Here is a 19514-nt window from a genome sequence, read left to right on the forward strand (position 1 = left end):
ATAACAGTATAACACAGTATAAAATGCATATACAGGCTGGATGATGTTATTTCAAGAAATCCAAATGAAACTCTCATTTGTTTGAAGTCCAATCCAAAAACATATTTTAATACATATGAAGTGTCACAATCTATTAAAAGTGCAAACACACAAAATATGGATCTATATTAATATTGTCGAAAAGTTTCAGATTTTTGCACTATTGTAACATTTTAAGAGTTCACATTCACAATCTTTATTCCAGAGTTTTATAGAATGAAAAACTTAAGCTAAATAAACAGCATCATTTAGATGATTCTCAACTTGTGCACAATATCCACTAAAACTCATTTTAAATGTACAGAAGTAAAGAATGTTTTCTATCTATCTATTGCTTACTTACATAATACAGAGCATAATACACAGACCCAAGTTACTTCTGTAGTCTGACAGATGCCTAGTACAAAATCGATAAAATATTAGCAAAAAGTAAAATAAAACATGGAGGTATGTTTCCTCTTTTACAGTTTCCTAACTGTCAGGAGGGAGGGAGAACCGTTCGCGTAACTCATATTGTTGCAGTGTTCAATTCTCGTGGCCATTAAGTCCTGAAATGAAGAATAGCACACAATTAATAACACACAGTTAATGATTTCCATGTCAGTGGTTAAGAACAAACATTAAATATGTTCCAGTAACCAGCAGTGTTGTATTAAATCCAACAAACAAAGCTTGAGTGTCTTGGCAATGGAAAAAAAGTCAGAACTCCCAGAAAGTTTGTCTTTTTTTACTGTAACCAACATTTTTGCCCTTTTATATATATATATATATATATATATATATATATATATATTTTTTTTTTTTTTTTTTTTTTTTTTTGGTAATCAATATTACGTCACAAATGTTGTTGATTAAGCTTAACTTTGTATTGAACCTGGAATATTCCTTTAAATGACAATATTGTTTCTGTTTTGTTTTTGTCAACAGACATAAACCTTCTGTTCAACGGCAGATATCTGATTTCCTGGAAATGACATTCCTTTTTTTTTTATTTGTTAAAAAAATAAGATAAAAGCTAAAGATATAAAATGCTAAATAAACAGTAACTGACCTGTGTGAACTGTGGTTTGAATACACAGTTTATATATGGCTTTGGTTCGTTCAGGATCACTCCAGCATGTATCTTATAGCAGATTCCACAGTCTATCAGAGGCTGCAAATAGATACAGACAGAATAATTATCATATTACTTATGAAAATTATTAAACATGCATGAAGCTTAATGGTTAAGATGTTTCAAAAGCAGAAAAAACATAGTAAAACCAGTGACTACAATTAATGTAATTTACAGGGCTATCACTGTACATTTTAGCTTTGCATCATGTATTTTACAGTATTCAAAAAAGTAGCCATCTCAAGCAATAATCATATATATGAAATTAAGATGTGCAGCTGTGAAATACATTTTTTAGATTCTGTAGCAACTTACTTTATCATTTCTGAAAGCACATTTAGTAGCACTGGCATCTGTTGTTCCTTTAGGGCATTCAGTGGGTTTAAGGTTGAAGTGATGGTAGATATAACTTACACCAAACCCACCCTAGAATGAACAGTATAGAATGATCATGTTATGAAATATTCATATGGCCCATCCATAGTATATTAAAGTACAACATTTTTTTTTTATTGATTTGACAACTAAAATGGATAATCGCACCTCTGCCCACCCCTCTAGACAAAGGAAACTGTGAACTATCATTGACCACCATATTTTTATGTTGTTTAAATGTTTCTGATTTTAGCATTCCCAAAGTCAAATATAACAGTTTAACTAAACATTTTAATAAAGTGAACACAGTAAATTGCAAAAAAAAGCAATAACGTTCATAAGCAGTTCAAAGTTAATTCAGAAAACTTACATCAAGGTCTGACTTGCCCAGACTTTTGAAGAAGAGAAAATGGTTCTTGATTCCTGCATGGGAGTTCACATTTTGGAGAGCCAGTTCCACACCTTTCTTGTAGTTTACTGGAAGTTCACTGAACTCCTTCTGCGCCTCAGAGGTGCCCAGAAAGACTCCGGCACTGCCCAGCACGATGAGCAGAATAACAGCCATCTTTCCACAGTCTTCTGCTGAAATGTCTCAGACTGGCTTATCTTTAAATCAAACACAAAGCTATACAATGTCTATTAAAGTCACCAACTGCAAAACTCCACAAGAAAGAATACAAAAACCGAGGGTGATGTTTAAAAAATGTCTGTAAATCAGAGGAGCTACAGGGGTGTGTAGGAGGACAGATAGATTGTGCAATATTTGGAAGAGTTGTTGTTGCTGGAGTCCTCTTCCTTTCCTTTTGTCTGCTTTGGCTTTCACAATCCCATACAGAGGAAATCTAAAAACATGGAGTTTGAGTGAATGGACTGCCATCCAGTGGAGGATAGTAAGTTTGCCAATACTGGAGAGTTTCTGAATATGACTACAATTTTGTTGAATTAAATATTGACAATTCTAAGGTATTCTCTAGATGCAAATTTAAGCAGCATTGATGCATTGTAAAATGTCAGGTAACCAAAACAATGTGCCTCATGTGGTAACATACTGTATAAATAATAATAATAATAAATCCAAAAGAGTGTTTTGTTCTGGAATCAATACATGTTAAGCTCAATTAACAGTATTTGTGGCATAATGTTGATTACCGCAAAAAAAAAAAAAAAAAAAAAAAAAAAAAAAAAAAAATTATATATATATATTAATAAAATAAATAAAATTTTGACTCGTCCCTCGTTTATTTAAAAAAAAAAAAGAGCAAAAATTGTGGTTACAGTGAGGCATTTACAATGGAAGTGAATGGGGCCAGTCCATAAACATGAAAACACACACTGTTTTAAAAGTATTGCCACAAGTCGTGAACAATTAATGTGTTAACATGATTTTAGTGTGATAAAATCTGTTCTAAATGACGTAAATGTGATGAAATCACTTAGCGTTTACGCCGTTGCGTTGTCATGGCAACAAAGTTGTAATATTGGATATAATTTTACTCAGATGAGATTAGTAAATTATTTTTATAACACTAAAATCATGTTAGCACATACAATGATTAGGTTTTGAGGCCACACTTCTGAAACAGTGAGTATTTTAATTCTAATTGACTGGCCCCATTCACTAACATTGTAAGAACTAGCAAAAATAGCTTTTTGTTTTTAAATAAACCAAATAGTTTTTTGTGATGCATGTATGGTAATCAACATTATGCCCCATTTAAAGTGATATTTATGGGTCAGATCATGTAAAAACATTTTACATTTGTACAAATGTACATTTTCACTTTTTACAATGTGGATTTAAACCACACTCTTTTAACAAAGTGTAATGTGTTAAATGTTATCCCCAACCTAAAACCCAGTCAGTGACATGAAAAGTTTCTAAATGAAGTCTGTTCATAATGATTTATTTTTAATTTATATATACAGTATATATAGATATACACACACACACACACACACACACACACACACACACACATTGGCGGCAAAAAGTTTGGACTAATGTACATTTTGCTCTTATGGAAAGAAATTGTTACTTTAAGTGGCATTCAACTGATCACAACGTTTAGTCAAGACATTAATAATGCGAAAAATTACTATTTCAGTTTGACATTTTTTTTTAGAACTTCTTAAACTACTTCAAAGAGTTCTCATCAAAAAATCCTCCACGTGCAGCAATGACAGCTTTGCAGATCCTTGACATTCTAGCTGTCAGTTTGTCCAGATACTCAGGTGACATTTCACCCCACACTTCCTGTAGCACTTGCCATAGATGTGGCTGTCTTGTCGGGCATTTCTCACGCACCTTACAGTCTAGCTGATCCCACAAAAGCTCAATGGGGTTAAGATCCATAACACTCTTTTCCAATTATCTGTTGTCCAATGTCTGTGTTTCTTTGCCCACTCTAACCTTTTCTTTTTGTTTTTCTGTTTCAAAAGTGGCTTTTTCTTTGCAATTCTTCCCATGAGGTCTGCACCCCTGAGTCTTCTCTTTACTGTTGTACATGAAACTGGTGTTGAGCGGGTAGAATTCAATGAAGCTGTCAGCTGAGGACATGTGAGGTGTCTATTTCTCAAACTAGAGACTCTGATGTACTTATCCTCTTGTTTAGTTGTACATCTGGTCTTCCACATCTTTTTCTGTCCTTGTTAGAGCCAGTTGTCCTTTGTCTTTGAAGACTGTAGTGTACACCTTTGTATGAAATCTTCAGTTTTTTGGCAATTTCAAGCATTGTATAGCCTTCATTCCTCAAAACAATGATTGACTGATGAGTTTCAAGAGAAAGCTGTTTCTTTTTTTGCCATTTTTGACCTAATATTGACCTTAAGACATGCCAGTCTATTGCATACTGTGGCAACTCAAAAACAAACACAATGACAATGTTAAGCTTCATTTCATGAACCAAATAGCTTTCAACTGTGTTTGATATAATGGCAAGTGATTTTCTGGTACCAAATTAGCAATTTAGCATGATTACTCAAGGATAAGGTGTTGGAGTGATGGCTGCTGGAAATGGGGCCTGTCTAGATTTGATCAAAAAATACTTTTTTCCAATAGTGATGGTGCTGTTTTTTACATCAGTAATGTCCTGACTATACTCTGTGATCAGTCGAATGCCACTTTGGTGAATTAAAGTACTAATTTCCTTCTGAAACAGCAAAATCTGTACATTATTCCAAACTTTTGGCCACCAGTTTTTATATATATATATATTAGGGATGTCCAGATACCGATACTGGTATCAGAATCGGGTCCGATACCATGCTCATGTACTTGTACTCATGCTCATAATAATGCTCCGATACCAAAAACCGATACCATCTGACATTTGAATGTCATTACACAAACATTCAACACACTAATTCAAATCACATTATGTCCAAGTGAGATTATTTAACCGCAAAAGCTGTGATTTAATGAGATAAATATATAGTTTGCATTGCTGCACACTTCCAATGTGAGTGCTTTTGAATGTGTGGAGCCGGTGTTGTGCAGACATAAAGACACAAAGTTCTGATACCTTTTAGAGCTCCTCAACTCATACACGGAAAACATCATCGCGCGCTCTGTTTGTAGCAAATGACAGCAAGCAAAGCGCTAATTCACTTTGTAGCACGAGGCACATACAGACTACATATTTATTTAATTAAATAACAGCCTTTTCACTTTATAACGGTCATGTAGCAGTAACAGTCACATAGCGATCGGCTTTTCCAGACTGAGAAGCTACTGTCATAACAACATTGAAACATTTCAAAATAAAAGCTCCACCAAAATAAAATCTCAATTTAAATAGAAAAAAATTAGGACAGAAATAGATCACTATTGTATAGTTATGTAATATTCACTGTAATACTACTACTACTAATAATATTAAATCAATAGTAATTGTATTATATTCAAGCAATGTCTCACATCTGTGATGCTCTGTTATGCAGCACTTTATTTGACAAAAATAGCACAAATGAGGTATTTTGTATTGTGCTGTGTTTCTGTACAAATGCACTTCATTTAATAAAAAATATTAAAATATTATGTTGAAAATGAACTGATCTATTTTCATTTGATGAAACTTTTTAATGAATTAATTTATTTAAACACCATTTTGATGATAACATTGAAATAAACTGTTGATATGGAATTTAACAAAAAATAAAACAAAAAACAGGTATCGGACTTTGTATTGGCGAGTACCAAAAAAAGTAATATCAGTACTTGTACTCATTCTCCAAAAAGTTGTATCCAAAGGTCAGAAACATTTCTTTATTGGGAAAGATTTTTATAAATTCCATCAAATAATTTTTTTTTATATTAGCATGAGACACTATTAAACTGCAATTAACAATAAACATGTTAAATCATCATTTATTATATTTTTTTTTTCAGCACAGTAAAATGTTAGTATTTTTTGCAAAGTTTAACCACCACAAAGAAATACACTGACACACCAAGAATTACAAGGGGTTAGCGGGTCACGGCAATGTTTGCTTATTATGACCACAATGGTGAAATGTTCTCTTTAATATTGTTACCATTTAGAATCAGATACATTTGAAGCAAGAGTTGATTTGGCACAGAAAGGACATGTGTGAATGACATTTAAGGTTACTGAGTGGCACTCTGCCACTAGAATCCAGAACTTTGAATGGCAACAGCAGGTATTGTCTCCAACCGTTATTCTTAAGATTTGGTTGCCAACAGAGTGGGCGATCCACTGCCATAACCCATTTTGTTACAGTGGTCCATTCTCGTTGTCTTCATGTCCTTGGGTTCAAAGAATTATACAGTGTCAGCTTGTGTTGACAGATCATGGAAAGCAGCAAAGAGCAACAGTTTTGCTAATAGTGTACAGTTTTGACAAGATAAAATGTATTTAATGCATTTAAGACTAGCTCAAGGTTTGCTGCATTACATATGTTTTTTTTTTTTTTGCACATTCCCTTGCACATTTCTTTGCACATAATTTCTACCTCTTGATGCCACTTGCACTGTTATGGTCACCGGCCATATATATTTATTTACATATTTATACTTAATTCTGTACAATGCCCCTTTAGTGTTTATACTTCTTCATTTGCACCTTGTACTGTATTCATAGACATTTGCATTGAGCTGGTCTCTGCTTCTCTACCTCATAACTTTGCACTAATTAAAAATCTTTATTGTATATACTCTCTCTCTATATATATACATATTGCTATTTGCACTTCTGGTTAGATGCTAACTGCATTTCATTGGCTCTGTACCTGTACTCCGCACAATGACAATAAAGTTGAATCTAATCTAATCTAATCTAATAAATAAGCCTGAAGAGGGTATACCTCAGTGAGAGCTGGTTTATGAACACAGTTTACATAGGGTTTGGGTTCTGCCTCAATCTCTCCAGCATAGGTTTTGTAGCAGATGGCACAGTCGATAAGAGGCTGTAAAATAAATAAACATGAGACATTTAACTTTGAGCTATGAGGTTACACTTTTAATAAGGTACAATACCTCAAGGCATTTACCTCCATATTCCATATTTGCCTTTTACTTACAGTACAATAAAATCACACTTACACGGTCATTCCTGAATGCACATTTGGCTGTGTCAGCATTCTCAGTTCCTTTTTTGCACTTGGTGGCTTTGAGATAAAAATTATGGTAGATGTATGTAACACCAAACCCTGCCTATAGAGAGATATAAATGCAATAAGCTGAAAATAAATTAAAAAATAATTGTGAAGCCAAATGTATGATAAATACCCCCCCCCCACACACACACATACACACAAATGGAAACATTTAGATTTAATAGATTTACCTCAGTAACCTTTTTTATATAACTATTATATATTCAAAATAAATGATGATTTAACAATGCTGTTTATTTTAAAGGGGCAGAAATGAAGGGGCTTGAGTCAAGAATGCCACCAAAAATGACCCTGAAATTCAAATTCAATAATTTGTTTTATTTGTTGATGTTGCATCTGACATAAATCTGAATATTATAGTACTGATTATACATATTATGTCATAAAATATGGGTTGATGTTGAATTAATTCAGAGGGTAAAAGGAAGAAAAATCTCAGTCTTTTATAAGATTTCATTCAAAGGTGTACACTACAGTCTTCAAAGACAAAGGACAACTGTCTCTAACAAGGACAGAAAGAGATGTGGAAGACCAGATGTACAACTAAACAAGAGGATAAGTACATCAGAGTCTCTAGTTTGAGAAATAGACACCTCACATGTCCTCAGCTGACAGCTTCATTGAATTCTACCCGCTCAACACCAGTTTCATGTACAACAGTAAAGAGAAGACTCAGGGGTGCAGGCATTATGGGAAGAATTGCAAAGAAAAAGCCACTTTTGAAACAGAAATAAAAAAGAAAAGGTTAGAGTGGGCAAAGAAACACAGACATTGAACAACAGATAATTGGAAAAGAGTGTTATGGATCTTAACCCCACTGAGCTTTTGTGGGATCAGCTAGACTGTAAGGTGTGTGAGAAGTGCCCAACAAGACAGTCACATCTATGGCAAGTGCTACAGGAAGTGTGGAAGTATCTGGACAAATGACAGCTAGAATGTCAAGGATCTGCAAAGCTGTCATTGCTGCATGTGGAGGATTTTCTGAAGTAGTTTAAGAAGTTCTGAACATTTTTTTCAAATTGTAATAGTAATTTTTCACGTTATTAATGTCCTGACTAAACGTTGTGATCAGTTGAATGCCCCTTTGGTGAATAAAAGTACCAATTTCTTTCCATAAGAGCAAAATCTGTACATTATTCCAAACTTTTGGCCATCAGTGTATGTGTGTGTGTATATATATATATATATATATATATATATATATATATATACACATACACACATAAGTTTGCAATAATGTACAGATTTTGCTCTTACTATATGCACTATACATTATACAATAAAAGAAGCATTTAACAAGACATTATGAACATAAAAAAGGCAGTAATCTCTCGCTCTCAATATATATATATATATATTGAGAGAGAGAGAGAGAGAGTGAGAGAGAGATTACTGCCTTTTTATGTTCATAATGTCTTGTTAAATGCTTCTTTTATTGAATATTGTATAGTGCATATTATTATAGTTTTTATTTTATTCATTACCTGGCACCTTATTTTAATTCAGATTTTATTGTTATTTGTTACTGTTTTATTATTATTATTTGTCTTGTCATTATCTGTTTTGTGTATTGATGCTTTGGCAATATTGTATGTAAACACAATCATGCCAATAAAGTACTTTAAATTGAAATTGAGAGAGAGAGAGAGACAGACATATATATATATATATATATATATATATATATATATATATATATACACATATATACACACACATATATATATATATATATATATATATACACACACACACACACATACATATATATATACATATACATATATATATATATATATATATATATAAATATAATGGTTATTTCTATTTATTGGGCAAAATTGGATTAATTGTACATTTAATGCCCCATACACACATGGATTTTCCAGCACCTCAATCTCCCATTGCTTGGACACAGTGTATATTTATTATGTATTAGTCTAGTACAACACCCTAGAAATTATACAACAGTATGGTCTCTGTTGAAAGCACATTACTTATACTAAAAACTAAATTTTAGCCTTAGATATTTTAAACATAAAATCGAAAAACTTGGTATGATGTCATGCCAAGTCAATTCTTTGTTACAGAGAGGATGAATATTCAGATAGGGAGACAAAGAGATTACCTCAATTTGTGACTGCTGGATCGTTTTAAAGAAGAGAAAATAATGTTGAATGCCTTCATGAGCATTGACCTGTTGCAAAGCCTGCTCCACTCCTTTCTTGTTGGTATCTGAAAGTTTGCTAAATGAGCCTTGGACCTCAGTGAAAGTCAACAAGACTCCAGCACCGAACAGCACAACATACAGCAGCAAAGCCATCTTTAACCAGTCTGAACATGATTCCCCCTGCATTCACTGAAAACAGACATTCCAGGAGGCTTGGCATGTTTTTGGGTCGTTGTTGGGTAACGTTGAATAATACCGCCATTGTCACCTATTGTAAACTGAAATGTTTGGATCTAAACAGTATGAATGTATTTTTAATTAGTCGTTTGTTTAAACCTTTAAGCTCGGCTTGGCTCGACGGCCAAAATAATTATCAAAATGTTAACTAGTCACAACACAAAATAGGTATTGTTTTAAAGCTTATTGCTTGTAAGCATTATGACCAAAACTGAACAAGTGCTTTGAAATTTGCAGACAAATCAGTAATGTTCCATTTTGATAATTTATTAATCATTGTGCACCGTCCATTTTATTGTAATCGGTAAAAACATCAAATTGATCAAATAGTCATGTATCGTATGTCGTTGGAAAGCTCTCAAAGTGTAGAATACAAACAGCCTATTTTTACTTGCAGACAAAAATATAGTGAGTAATAGCTACATATAAGTACATGACTTTTACATACATGTTAAAAGTAAACATGTTGCTTTAATGCCACATTTTAACTCATAACTTCAGGAAAAATAAACAGAACATAAAATATCTCATGGCATTAATTAGAGGAGGTGATTATCTTTAAAATGAGCCCACACACAACTTAATCGGATGCATAGATCATTAGATAACCCACAGAAAGGCAATATGCACACAACACATAATCTGCTATCTGGCTAAAAACACATCAGCTTTCCTGGATCAGATACCTAATTGGAAATTATGTAGTATGTTGTCCATTGTCATGGAATGATTAACCAATCATATTAGGATTCAGATCGCTGCAACCAGTGGTGGAAGTCATCCAAATATGGGCAGAGAGGATTGTTTTCTCTAAAAACTGAATGAGATCTCATTACTCATGCCTGCATTTTTTGGAGACGGAGCATATCTTTAGTAGAGGTCTGCAACCCAACCCAGGCCCGACAGGACCCGAGAACCCGACGGGTTTCGGGCTGGGTTCGGGTCTGTTTATCAAGTAGGACTTCGGGTTCGGGTCGGGTTTGTAATTAATGAAAAAATAAACAGGCTTACCGAACTTGTTTCACGCACGCGCTCACACTCACAGACATAAACGAACGGATGAGTTAGGGGCCGTTCACACCGAATGCGTTTTTGTGCACATCTGTTCTGTTTTCCCATTGTTTAAAACACATGCTGGACAAATGTCTTTGCCATTTTGCTTTTTCTTCAGCGTCTCGTGCAGGACAGGCATATTTTAAACACCACGTCAAGTTAAAAAGAAATTCAAATTGACAAAAATGCATGTTGAGACACCTGCACTCTGTTTCTTTCTTTGTGCTGCATCTAGATTGTTTTCAGCGCAGTTGTCACAAAGAATTCAACATTCTAAACAAGTTCAGGCTGTATAGAGGGGACTGTTGCAGTGTTTCATATTATTCCAGATTGTTCTGCACCAGGTGAAGTTTCAGCGCATAAACGGTAAGGCAATGCTTTTTTCCCCTTCTGCTCTAGTGTACTAAGGGGCTTCCGTGCCTTGTTAAAACTGTGTATGTTTACGGTTTCAGTGCTGTTATGAACAACCTGATCTCATGAAAAGTCGTACATAATTTACGAGTTGGCTATATAATATTATGCCCTTACCCAAACCCCTTATCTAAACTTAAACAATCAGTAGAGTGTGTAAACATGATAGAAGTTGTTGTGTGACAGAAGCAAGTAACTGTTGCGTATTAGATGGAAACGATGTCCAGCGACATCATTGGCTGTAGTGAAAGTCATAGGAATTCAAACGAGTGCAGTCGCACGATATCATTTGAATATGCCAAATTTAGAAAAGTCGTACGAATCCTGACGATTTCGCCATGAGAGTGTGTTGGTTACGAATGTTGCCTATATTCTTACATAAAATATAGCCTATTGCAACAGTACTTGCTAGGAGAAGAAATCAGATAGTAAGCAATTTCGGGTTTGGGCTTAAAATCTGACGGTATCGTTTGGGCCGGGCAGGGACACACAGTCTCTGGTACGGGTAGGGTTCGGGTTTCATTTTAAGGCCCGTGCAGACCTCTGATCTTTAGTCATTGTTGTATTTGCATGTGTAATTAGCTCTTATGAACAATTATTGTGTTTGCATGTGTAATTAGCTCTTATAAACAATTATTATGTTTTATTTGTTTGGTGAGGCTTGTGGACACTTTGAGATGCTTTGGACACTAGGATAAATTATTTTTGTAATGCTATAACATTTGATTGCTTTGTCATATTAACATAAAATTCTACTCAGTTACAGGTGATATTATTGGGAACAAAGCAAAAGTAGTTTTTTTTGGAGCTACCTTATTTACACCTTAGTTAATTTCTGGCTTGTTTTTTGTTGTTTTTCAGCAGTTTCTTAGGCTGAGAGTCTCATTTAACAATCTATATCATTAAAAATGTGCAAAAAGTTTCTTTAAAATGACTCCAAACAATTGACCCTCTTTGGTTTTTTGTAGAGTTATGAGCCTTTAATTCTGGGTATGCCACTGAAACAGAAAATCTTTAAAAACACCTTCAGAGCTTAAAGGGTTAATGGTTCATTAGATTTTTTTTTGTAGAACATGCTGTTCTCTTGTGGAAAATCATTTAAAAATACAGAAACAATGAAAACTAAATAAATTTGCGGTATACATTGCAAAAAATAAATAAATTACTTGTGTACATGAACACACTTGGCAATAAAGCTCATTCTGATTCTGAACACAGTAAAATGTAAAAATCAAATATCCAATAACAAAACAAATGCACTGAAGTCTACTGTACATTCTGCTGTTCTACGAGCAGACTAAATTCTTGTTCTGCAGGTCAAAACTTGACTAGACACGGCAGGACCCAAAAATTAAACTAGCTGATGAACTGTGACAAATTACATGATGCTCAGATTTCAAATATTATGTAAAACAAGCCCTTCTTAGAGAAACATTTTAAACGGAGTACGCTTTGACCATGAAATACTAGCTTGTGAAATAGCATTTTTTTAAGTTCTATAACCAGAAAAAAAAAAAATTGGAGAGATGCATAGTCAACTTAAATAGAAAAATCAACTTTATTTGCCACATTTAAAATTTGCTGTAAATACTGCATTCTGTACACAATAAATTTTAAAAATCAAATATAAAATACAAAAATAACACCAAATGCATAAAAATGTTCATCTGACAAGAATGGTAAATGACCCTCACTTCCCTTTGCCACATATCAGCTATTGTAAGTTATATATTTGTGATCAGTATCATGTTAAAAATCACCACAACAACATTTAACCTTCATAAACAGTCTTAGACCCCCATTATGCATTCATAAATACCATCAACAAACAAAAGCCTCTAAACATCCACAGACACAATTCCAGTAAAGGCACAGAACTGAATAAATATTCCGGTCTGCATTCAAAACACAACCTCAAAAGTGCTGTTCTATGATCAGATTGCATTCCTGTTCTGCAGGTCAAAACTTGTCTACACACAGCGGCACCCAAACATGGAACTAGTCGATGAACTCGGGCAGAGGAAATGTGAAAAATAAACAACAGTGACAAAGTACAATATGCTGTGATTGAAACACAGATGTCCTGATGTACTAATAGACGACTACGCTTTGACAGATAGCACAACTTTATAAAAATATTCTCTAATCATTTGTACGTACAAATATTGACATAAAACATCTAGCACTTTCCTAGTCAAATAAATATAAGGCCTACAAAGTTTTGAGTCCAGTCTCACTCATTAGTTAGTGCATACATAAGCTAATGTTATATACATTTAAAGAAATGTGCAACATAATGTCCTATTGTTAAAAGACCCTAATAATTCTGAAGTGTCTCACACATCCATATCTGGAAGGTACGTTGAAGCACTCTGCTGACATAAAAATGTTTTATACTTTAAAAGCACAGCTGTATGATAAAATCCAGAACCCCTTCCAATAACTACAGTAGAAGGTTTACAACAAAACATAATGAGAAAAATGAGGAGCCTTTCCAAACAAATGGGTTCTACCAATAAAATAAAAAACATAACACATGCTTAACCGAAGAAATACTAAACCTTAACTGAACTGTTGTAAAATTTGTTAATCATGTTTTCCTTTTGGTTTGTGTGCACAAAATGTTTCAAGTGAAATTGTATGTATATGTAGTAATCGATATTAATTAGTGCAAATCAATTCCATAATAACCATACAACTGTCTGTACTAGTGAAGCAAAGAGAAACTAGTGAATTGTGGGGAAAAGTAGTGATTTTTTACATTTATGTTAATTTACTAAATCAAAATCTGTACTTTGTTTAGAACTGCATCCATAATGATAAAAAAATGGGCTTCTACTTGTGTTAATTTTAACTTTGTTTTCCTCTATTGTTTTAAAATAAGTAACATTTAAAAAAAACATATGCATCTAAATCAGATAGACAATGGTCCAAGAATAGCCCAAGAAAAGACTTTAAAATTGTGGTAGAAAGAAGCAATTTATCATTTAACATGTACAGTTCTTAAAAACAAACAAATAAATAAATAAAATTAGAAAAGTCATTTTAACTCCCAAACGCAAGTTAATAATATTAGGATCGTTCACCCAAAATGTGTAATTCTGTCATTTACAAAAAAAAAAAAAAAAAAAAAAAAAAAAGGGAGATGTTTGGTAGGATGTTAGTCTCAGCCACCATTCAATTTCATTGGATGTATTTTTTTTCATAGATGCAATAGAATTTGGCTGTCATTCTGCCAAACATCTGCTTTTGTGTCCCATGGTAAAAAAAAAAAAAAAAAAAAGTCGCGCAGGTTTGGAACAACATGAGGGTAAGTAAATAATGACAATAGTTTCATTTTTGGGTTAACTATTCCTTAAATAACATCTACGAGACTGCATTGCTTGTTTTTCTATCTTTATATGGATTTTCAGACACTAAACTAGACCACCAGTCCATCCATCCAAGATAAAACTCATCAGAAATTCTCCAAAACCACCTGCCTCTAAATATATCCTCTAAAATGAAGTCCAAAACTAACAAGAATGAGATGCGGACTCTATGTAACGGTCAAGTGCAAAACTGCACTATATATGTACGCCAACTTCACATCTTATAATGACAGTTTAGCATTTAGAGTTACTGTATTTCCATTTCATTTAACATTTTTGGAGCAGACAGTTTCATGCATCAAAAAGGTGGGATATTGTGCATTAAAAAGCAGAAACCATATATGCTCAGATGCAAAGCTGAACAAAACTTAACTACATGGCAACATTGCGCAAAAAAATAAAAATAAAATAATAATACTGTTGATTGTGCGAATTAACAATATTTGCTGGGTCATAAATGGAATTTATAACAAAACATGAAAGAAAAGCCAGAACACAAATACAAAACAATAGATTTTTTAAAAACAAACTACACACACACATTTATATAAGATGAAATGGTCCTTGGCAATCTTTCAAGTTCATGAATTTTCACTAAACACTTAAGTATAATATTGCATTTATCCAACATGTTGTGTTGAGAATCTCCAATTAACCCAATAAGGATACATTACTTTCTCCCATAAGCAATAAATACACTTGGTTAAGGCTAAATGGTATTGTAGCAGCACAAACCCTCTAAGAAAACACATAAAATCAGTCTTTGTTGTTGCTGGACTGAGATGAGGTTGGATGAAAAGTTTTTTTCTATTTGATTATTTGAAACTTAAAAGGCAACTATTGGACAACAGTGTGACTAACATACAGGTGGGAGTGGCTCAAACTGGCATGTGCATCTCTGTGTACTCGTCCTGTCCCTCCTTCTCATCGAATGTGGGTTCTGCATTGTCTGCGTCCAACTGAGAAAGAGGTAGGATAGAGAAAAGCCGAAGTTAATTCACTATGAAATCGAAGAAATTTATTTTCTTAATACACATTTTTTGTCTTATTGTGAGTGATTTCATCAGTGCAAATTATTCTGTAGAAAAAAAAATTGTTTTCATAAACTTTCACCAAACATCAATAGCTTGCTGCGCCTCTGAAACGACTTTTTTGTCTGACGTCACTTAGTGCTCTTATTTTTCCACCACTCCCTTCCAAACACATTCCTGATAAAATCAAGCTGCACCCATTTTTCTCATTGAATATCCTGTTTCACTCTGAAATACGTTACATTATGGATTAAGTTTCATTGCATGTTGACTTTTAATTTTTGCATTTTATATAAAACAATTCATATTATACATTTTTAATGTTTATTTATACAAAAGTTAGTTCCAGTCCTTGACTCTGAGTGGACGAGAGAGGATTGTGCCATTCTGTTATAACCTACAGTTGAATATGAATCCCATAAGAAATAAAAGAAATGTGTTTTGCCTGCTCACTCATGTTTTCTTTAAAAATGGTACATATATTACCAGTTCTCCAAGGGTATGCAAACTTTTAAGCACAACTGTAGGTAAATTTGCACCAGCTCACTAATAACTCTACACACCAGTGTGTTCTTATTTACTTATTTTGACTGACTGAACAACTGAGCTGTCTGCGTCAAGGTGGAGCTCCAGGTCACACCTACCGATGACGTAGACCAATGGCAATAAGGTGTTAAGCAGTCGGTTAGAAGTTTTCCTAAAAGTTCACCCAGACGAGCTGTTACAAACCACCGAAACAAACTCAAAAACAGTCTTTTTGGCCAGATTCATTAATTTTTCGATTTCATATGAAGTATATTTGGGCCCTTACTGTTTTTATAACTCCGCTTGTGTTCATGGCATTCTAAACTAAAGTGTAAGAGAAGCGCAGATATCAAAAAAGCAGCTTAATGAGTTTCTTTTCATTTTTGACTGTGACATTTAATATTTTAGCTAGTAGGTGGTGACAAAAGATCATTTTTACGTGTTGTGAGCCAGTTAAGTTGACTAAGTGAGCAATGTCAGTCAGCGAGCGGTTTCTTTGAAGTCATCAGCATTGTCTAACACTCCATGATCGCTCGGATTACTACTACACTACAGCTGGGAAATAAAGTTACACTAACAGCTTCAGCATTAAGGCTTATCACAGCTGAGAGACACAACAGACGAAGTAACATACTCAAGGTGCTTAACTACAAGAGTTTCCGCCTTGGGAGGAGATTGTAAACATTCAAAATGGTGGGGGAGTGAAGGAAACAGCTACCGTGAAATACTCAGTGAGGACCCTGCTCAGACGGCTATTTTTACACAGAGAAAAAAGGATGCATCTGACCAAAATGACATTATCTTCAGCAAACTGACAAACAGCTATAGCTTTACTGTTCATCTCTTCTTGGGAGTCGCGGCAGACACAGGTAATCCCACATGCTCAATTGGTCTCTCTCTTAAAACACACTACATCCTTGTTTCTCCAATAACTTGTTAGAAACAGCCCAACCCATCGTTACTAGTTCTAAAGTGACATTTTTTAATTAGTAACATAGGTTTTGGCACATCATTTGAACTAGCAATGGCAGATCCTGATCCGTGGTGTAAGAAAGTAGTTCCATGCACAAGTGCGTTTTTTTGTGACAGTCCTTAGTTTTTCCTCATTTTTTTTGTTTACTTGTTAGTTGAACTGTTGTATAAAAGCAATATCACACTCGCAATCGTGCCTGCAGCCAAATCACAGCCATGCTGATATAGGACTATACTGAACTCTTGATTGTGTGATATTGCTTTAATACTGTCCATAGTTTTTAGAATTAAAATGTACTGATATTTGCAAGAGGTGAAAATTTGTATCAAGATTTGCAAGAACAAGGTGACAGTGTTTACACAAAATTATCTGGGAACACTTTACAATAAGGTTCTATTTGTTAGCATAAGTAAATTTATTAAGCATCATGAACTAAACTGTGGACAACATTTTTACTGCATTTATTAATCTTGGTTAATGCCAATTTAGAAAAATATAACTGTTCATTGTTAGTAATGTAAATGCATTAATTAATGCGAACATACAGCAACTTGTCTTTTAAAAATAACAGTTGCTATATGTTGAAATGAGCATTTACCAAGATTAATAAGTGCTGTAAAAGTATTCTTCATTATTAATTCCTGTTAACTAATGTAGTTGACTAATATTAGCACAACCTTATATGAAAGTGTTACCCATTATCCTAATATTTAACATTCTTAATGCAAGTGTGCATTCACAGATGCGAGTGTTTGACCAATGCATTGTCAGTGCGCGCAAGTAGGTATAGCTGCAGGCTGGAGAACCGCCCTCAGATGCTGCATGTGCCGCTGTCAATTATTACTGTATATAATGATGTCATCCAGATAGGCAGTAGCATACGCAGAGTGCAGTCTGAAGACTCGGCTCATAAGGTGCTGAAACGTAGCCGGGGCCCCAAACAAACGGAACGGAAGGGTCACGAACTAATGCAAGCCAAACGGTATGGAGAAGGCCGTTTTCTCCCAGGACACTGGTGTTAAGGGGATCTGCCAATAACCCTTTGTTAAATCCAGTGTCGAATAAAAGCAAGCCTGTGGCATGTCGGGGACCAGGACCACTGTCCCCACCTCCATCGCCGGGCATTGGTCCTGGAAATGCCCAGGCTCCCTGCAGCACCAGAAAACCATCCCAGTCTCCATGCCTGCACCCGTGAGAGGGACAGGGGGAACCGGCAGGTTACGCAGACTCCGAAGCCGAGGAGCCGGTTTAAGAGGGGAAACTCCCCGTTTCCATGGAGGTGGGAGTGGATGGCTGGAAACAGAGTAGGTAGAAGGAGGGGGAGAGAGAAAGAGAGAGAGATAGATGCTGGCTTGCCAGCCTTTGGAAAGGCCACCATATAGTCCTCCGCCTGCTGGACGGCGTCATCCAGCGACGCCGGGCAATGGCACTGGACCCACTCCACAGTAACCCTCGGCAAACGGGCGGTGAATTGCTCCAGCACCATCAGATTGATCACATCTCCGATGTTGTGACCCTCCTGGGCCAGGACCCACCTCCGGCAGGCATCGTGGAGCAGCTGGGCAAACACAAACGGGCAGCAGACCTCCTCTAGCATCAGGGAATGGAACCGCTGGCAGTGTTGTTCAGTGTATGTCCAACGCACTGAAGGCTGGCCTTCTTCAGGTCTTCACATGCCAGACGAGTTTCCGCAGGAAGCTGATCAGCCGCGAGTTGGGACTCCCCCAGCAGCGCCAGCAAACGAAGGGGCCACTGACACTTCGGCCAGCCAGAGGCGGTAGCCACTTGTTCCAACAGCCCGATGAACGTCTCCTGCGCATCCTGGGGCCCCATCTTCGTTAGCTGCAGCTGGGACACGGTCGCTGCCTCCGGGTCCATGGCTGAGGACAGATCCTGGGCCATCAAGCACCACCATGCCCGCTGGTCCTCCACTTGGGCCCGGAGGAGTTCTTGGAATCGCTGTTCCTGCACCAGGAGGGCTTGGTCGGGAGTTTCTTGGATCTCCGCAGATGACTTCACCCAACTGGGAGGACTCCATGGCAGCACACTTCCTCCACTCCCGGGTTTCAGCAGCAGTGTAACAACTCAGGTTCTTGGGGTGGAGGGGAACAGTGAACTTCAACTCAAAAAGGTACATTTATTTTACAACTCAAACAAAACTCGCTTTTCAACACACTCATGCCACACAGGCTCAGTGGGTGTATGTGCGGGGCTCTCTCTCCCCTCGCTGGCATCTGGCTCGCTCTTAAATCAGTCTCCAACTCTCACTGCAATGACAAACAGCTGTTAGAGACAATCATTTCCAGGTGATGATCCTTACCGTTCTCATCTCCTGATCTCGCTCTCCATTCACAAGCCGATGCTCAACCATGACCCCACCACCACATTTAGGGGCTTCCTATATCTTTAATGGCAATTTGGAGCTCACGCCCCTTTTTTGGAACATTGCTTGCAGCTATACCCTACTCAATGCGTGGTCCATTTGAGCATGCTTAATAACTGTGGCGGTAACAAACCTCTGTACTCAAGGGCACGATACAGTTACCATCAAAAATATGTGCCACTAAACTGAGTTTGTTAT

General features: G+C 35.7%; 3 protein-coding genes across 5 annotated transcripts in view; all 3 read right to left on the reverse strand.

Annotated features, from left to right (window-relative positions):
* Positions 1-87: 87 nt before the first annotated feature.
* zgc:195173 (uncharacterized protein LOC792613 homolog) lies at positions 88-2337 on the reverse strand. Its single transcript, XM_051683032.1, has 4 exons — positions 1899-2337; positions 1469-1579; positions 1091-1192; positions 88-587 (listed from the first exon to the last, which is right to left on the reverse strand). Exons 1-4 carry the CDS (start codon positions 2091-2093, stop codon positions 501-503), a joined length of 495 nt encoding a protein of 164 aa, XP_051538992.1. The 5' UTR covers positions 2094-2337; the 3' UTR covers positions 88-500.
* Positions 2338-5778: 3441 nt separating this feature from the next.
* si:ch1073-406l10.2 (uncharacterized protein LOC100536977 homolog) lies at positions 5779-9511 on the reverse strand. The gene is made up of 4 exons (XM_051683031.1): positions 9291-9511; positions 7089-7199; positions 6851-6952; positions 5779-6293 (listed from the first exon to the last, which is right to left on the reverse strand). Exons 1-4 carry the CDS (start codon positions 9483-9485, stop codon positions 6210-6212), a joined length of 492 nt encoding a protein of 163 aa, XP_051538991.1. The 5' UTR covers positions 9486-9511; the 3' UTR covers positions 5779-6209.
* Positions 9512-12572: 3061 nt separating this feature from the next.
* slc4a2b (solute carrier family 4 member 2b) overlaps positions 12573-19514 on the reverse strand; it is an 83789-nt gene continuing 76847 nt past the window's right edge. For all 3 annotated transcript variants that reach the window (XM_051682350.1, XM_051682351.1, XM_051682352.1), the window contains one exon: positions 12573-15363. In XM_051682350.1, coding sequence (XP_051538310.1) covers positions 15283-15363 — 81 coding nt within the window. In that variant the 3' untranslated portion in view covers positions 12573-15282. The remainder of the gene's footprint in view (positions 15364-19514) is intronic.

Source organism: Myxocyprinus asiaticus, chromosome 41 (assembly GCF_019703515.2).
Source record: "Myxocyprinus asiaticus isolate MX2 ecotype Aquarium Trade chromosome 41, UBuf_Myxa_2, whole genome shotgun sequence".
NCBI lineage: Eukaryota > Metazoa > Chordata > Actinopteri > Cypriniformes > Catostomidae > Myxocyprinus > Myxocyprinus asiaticus.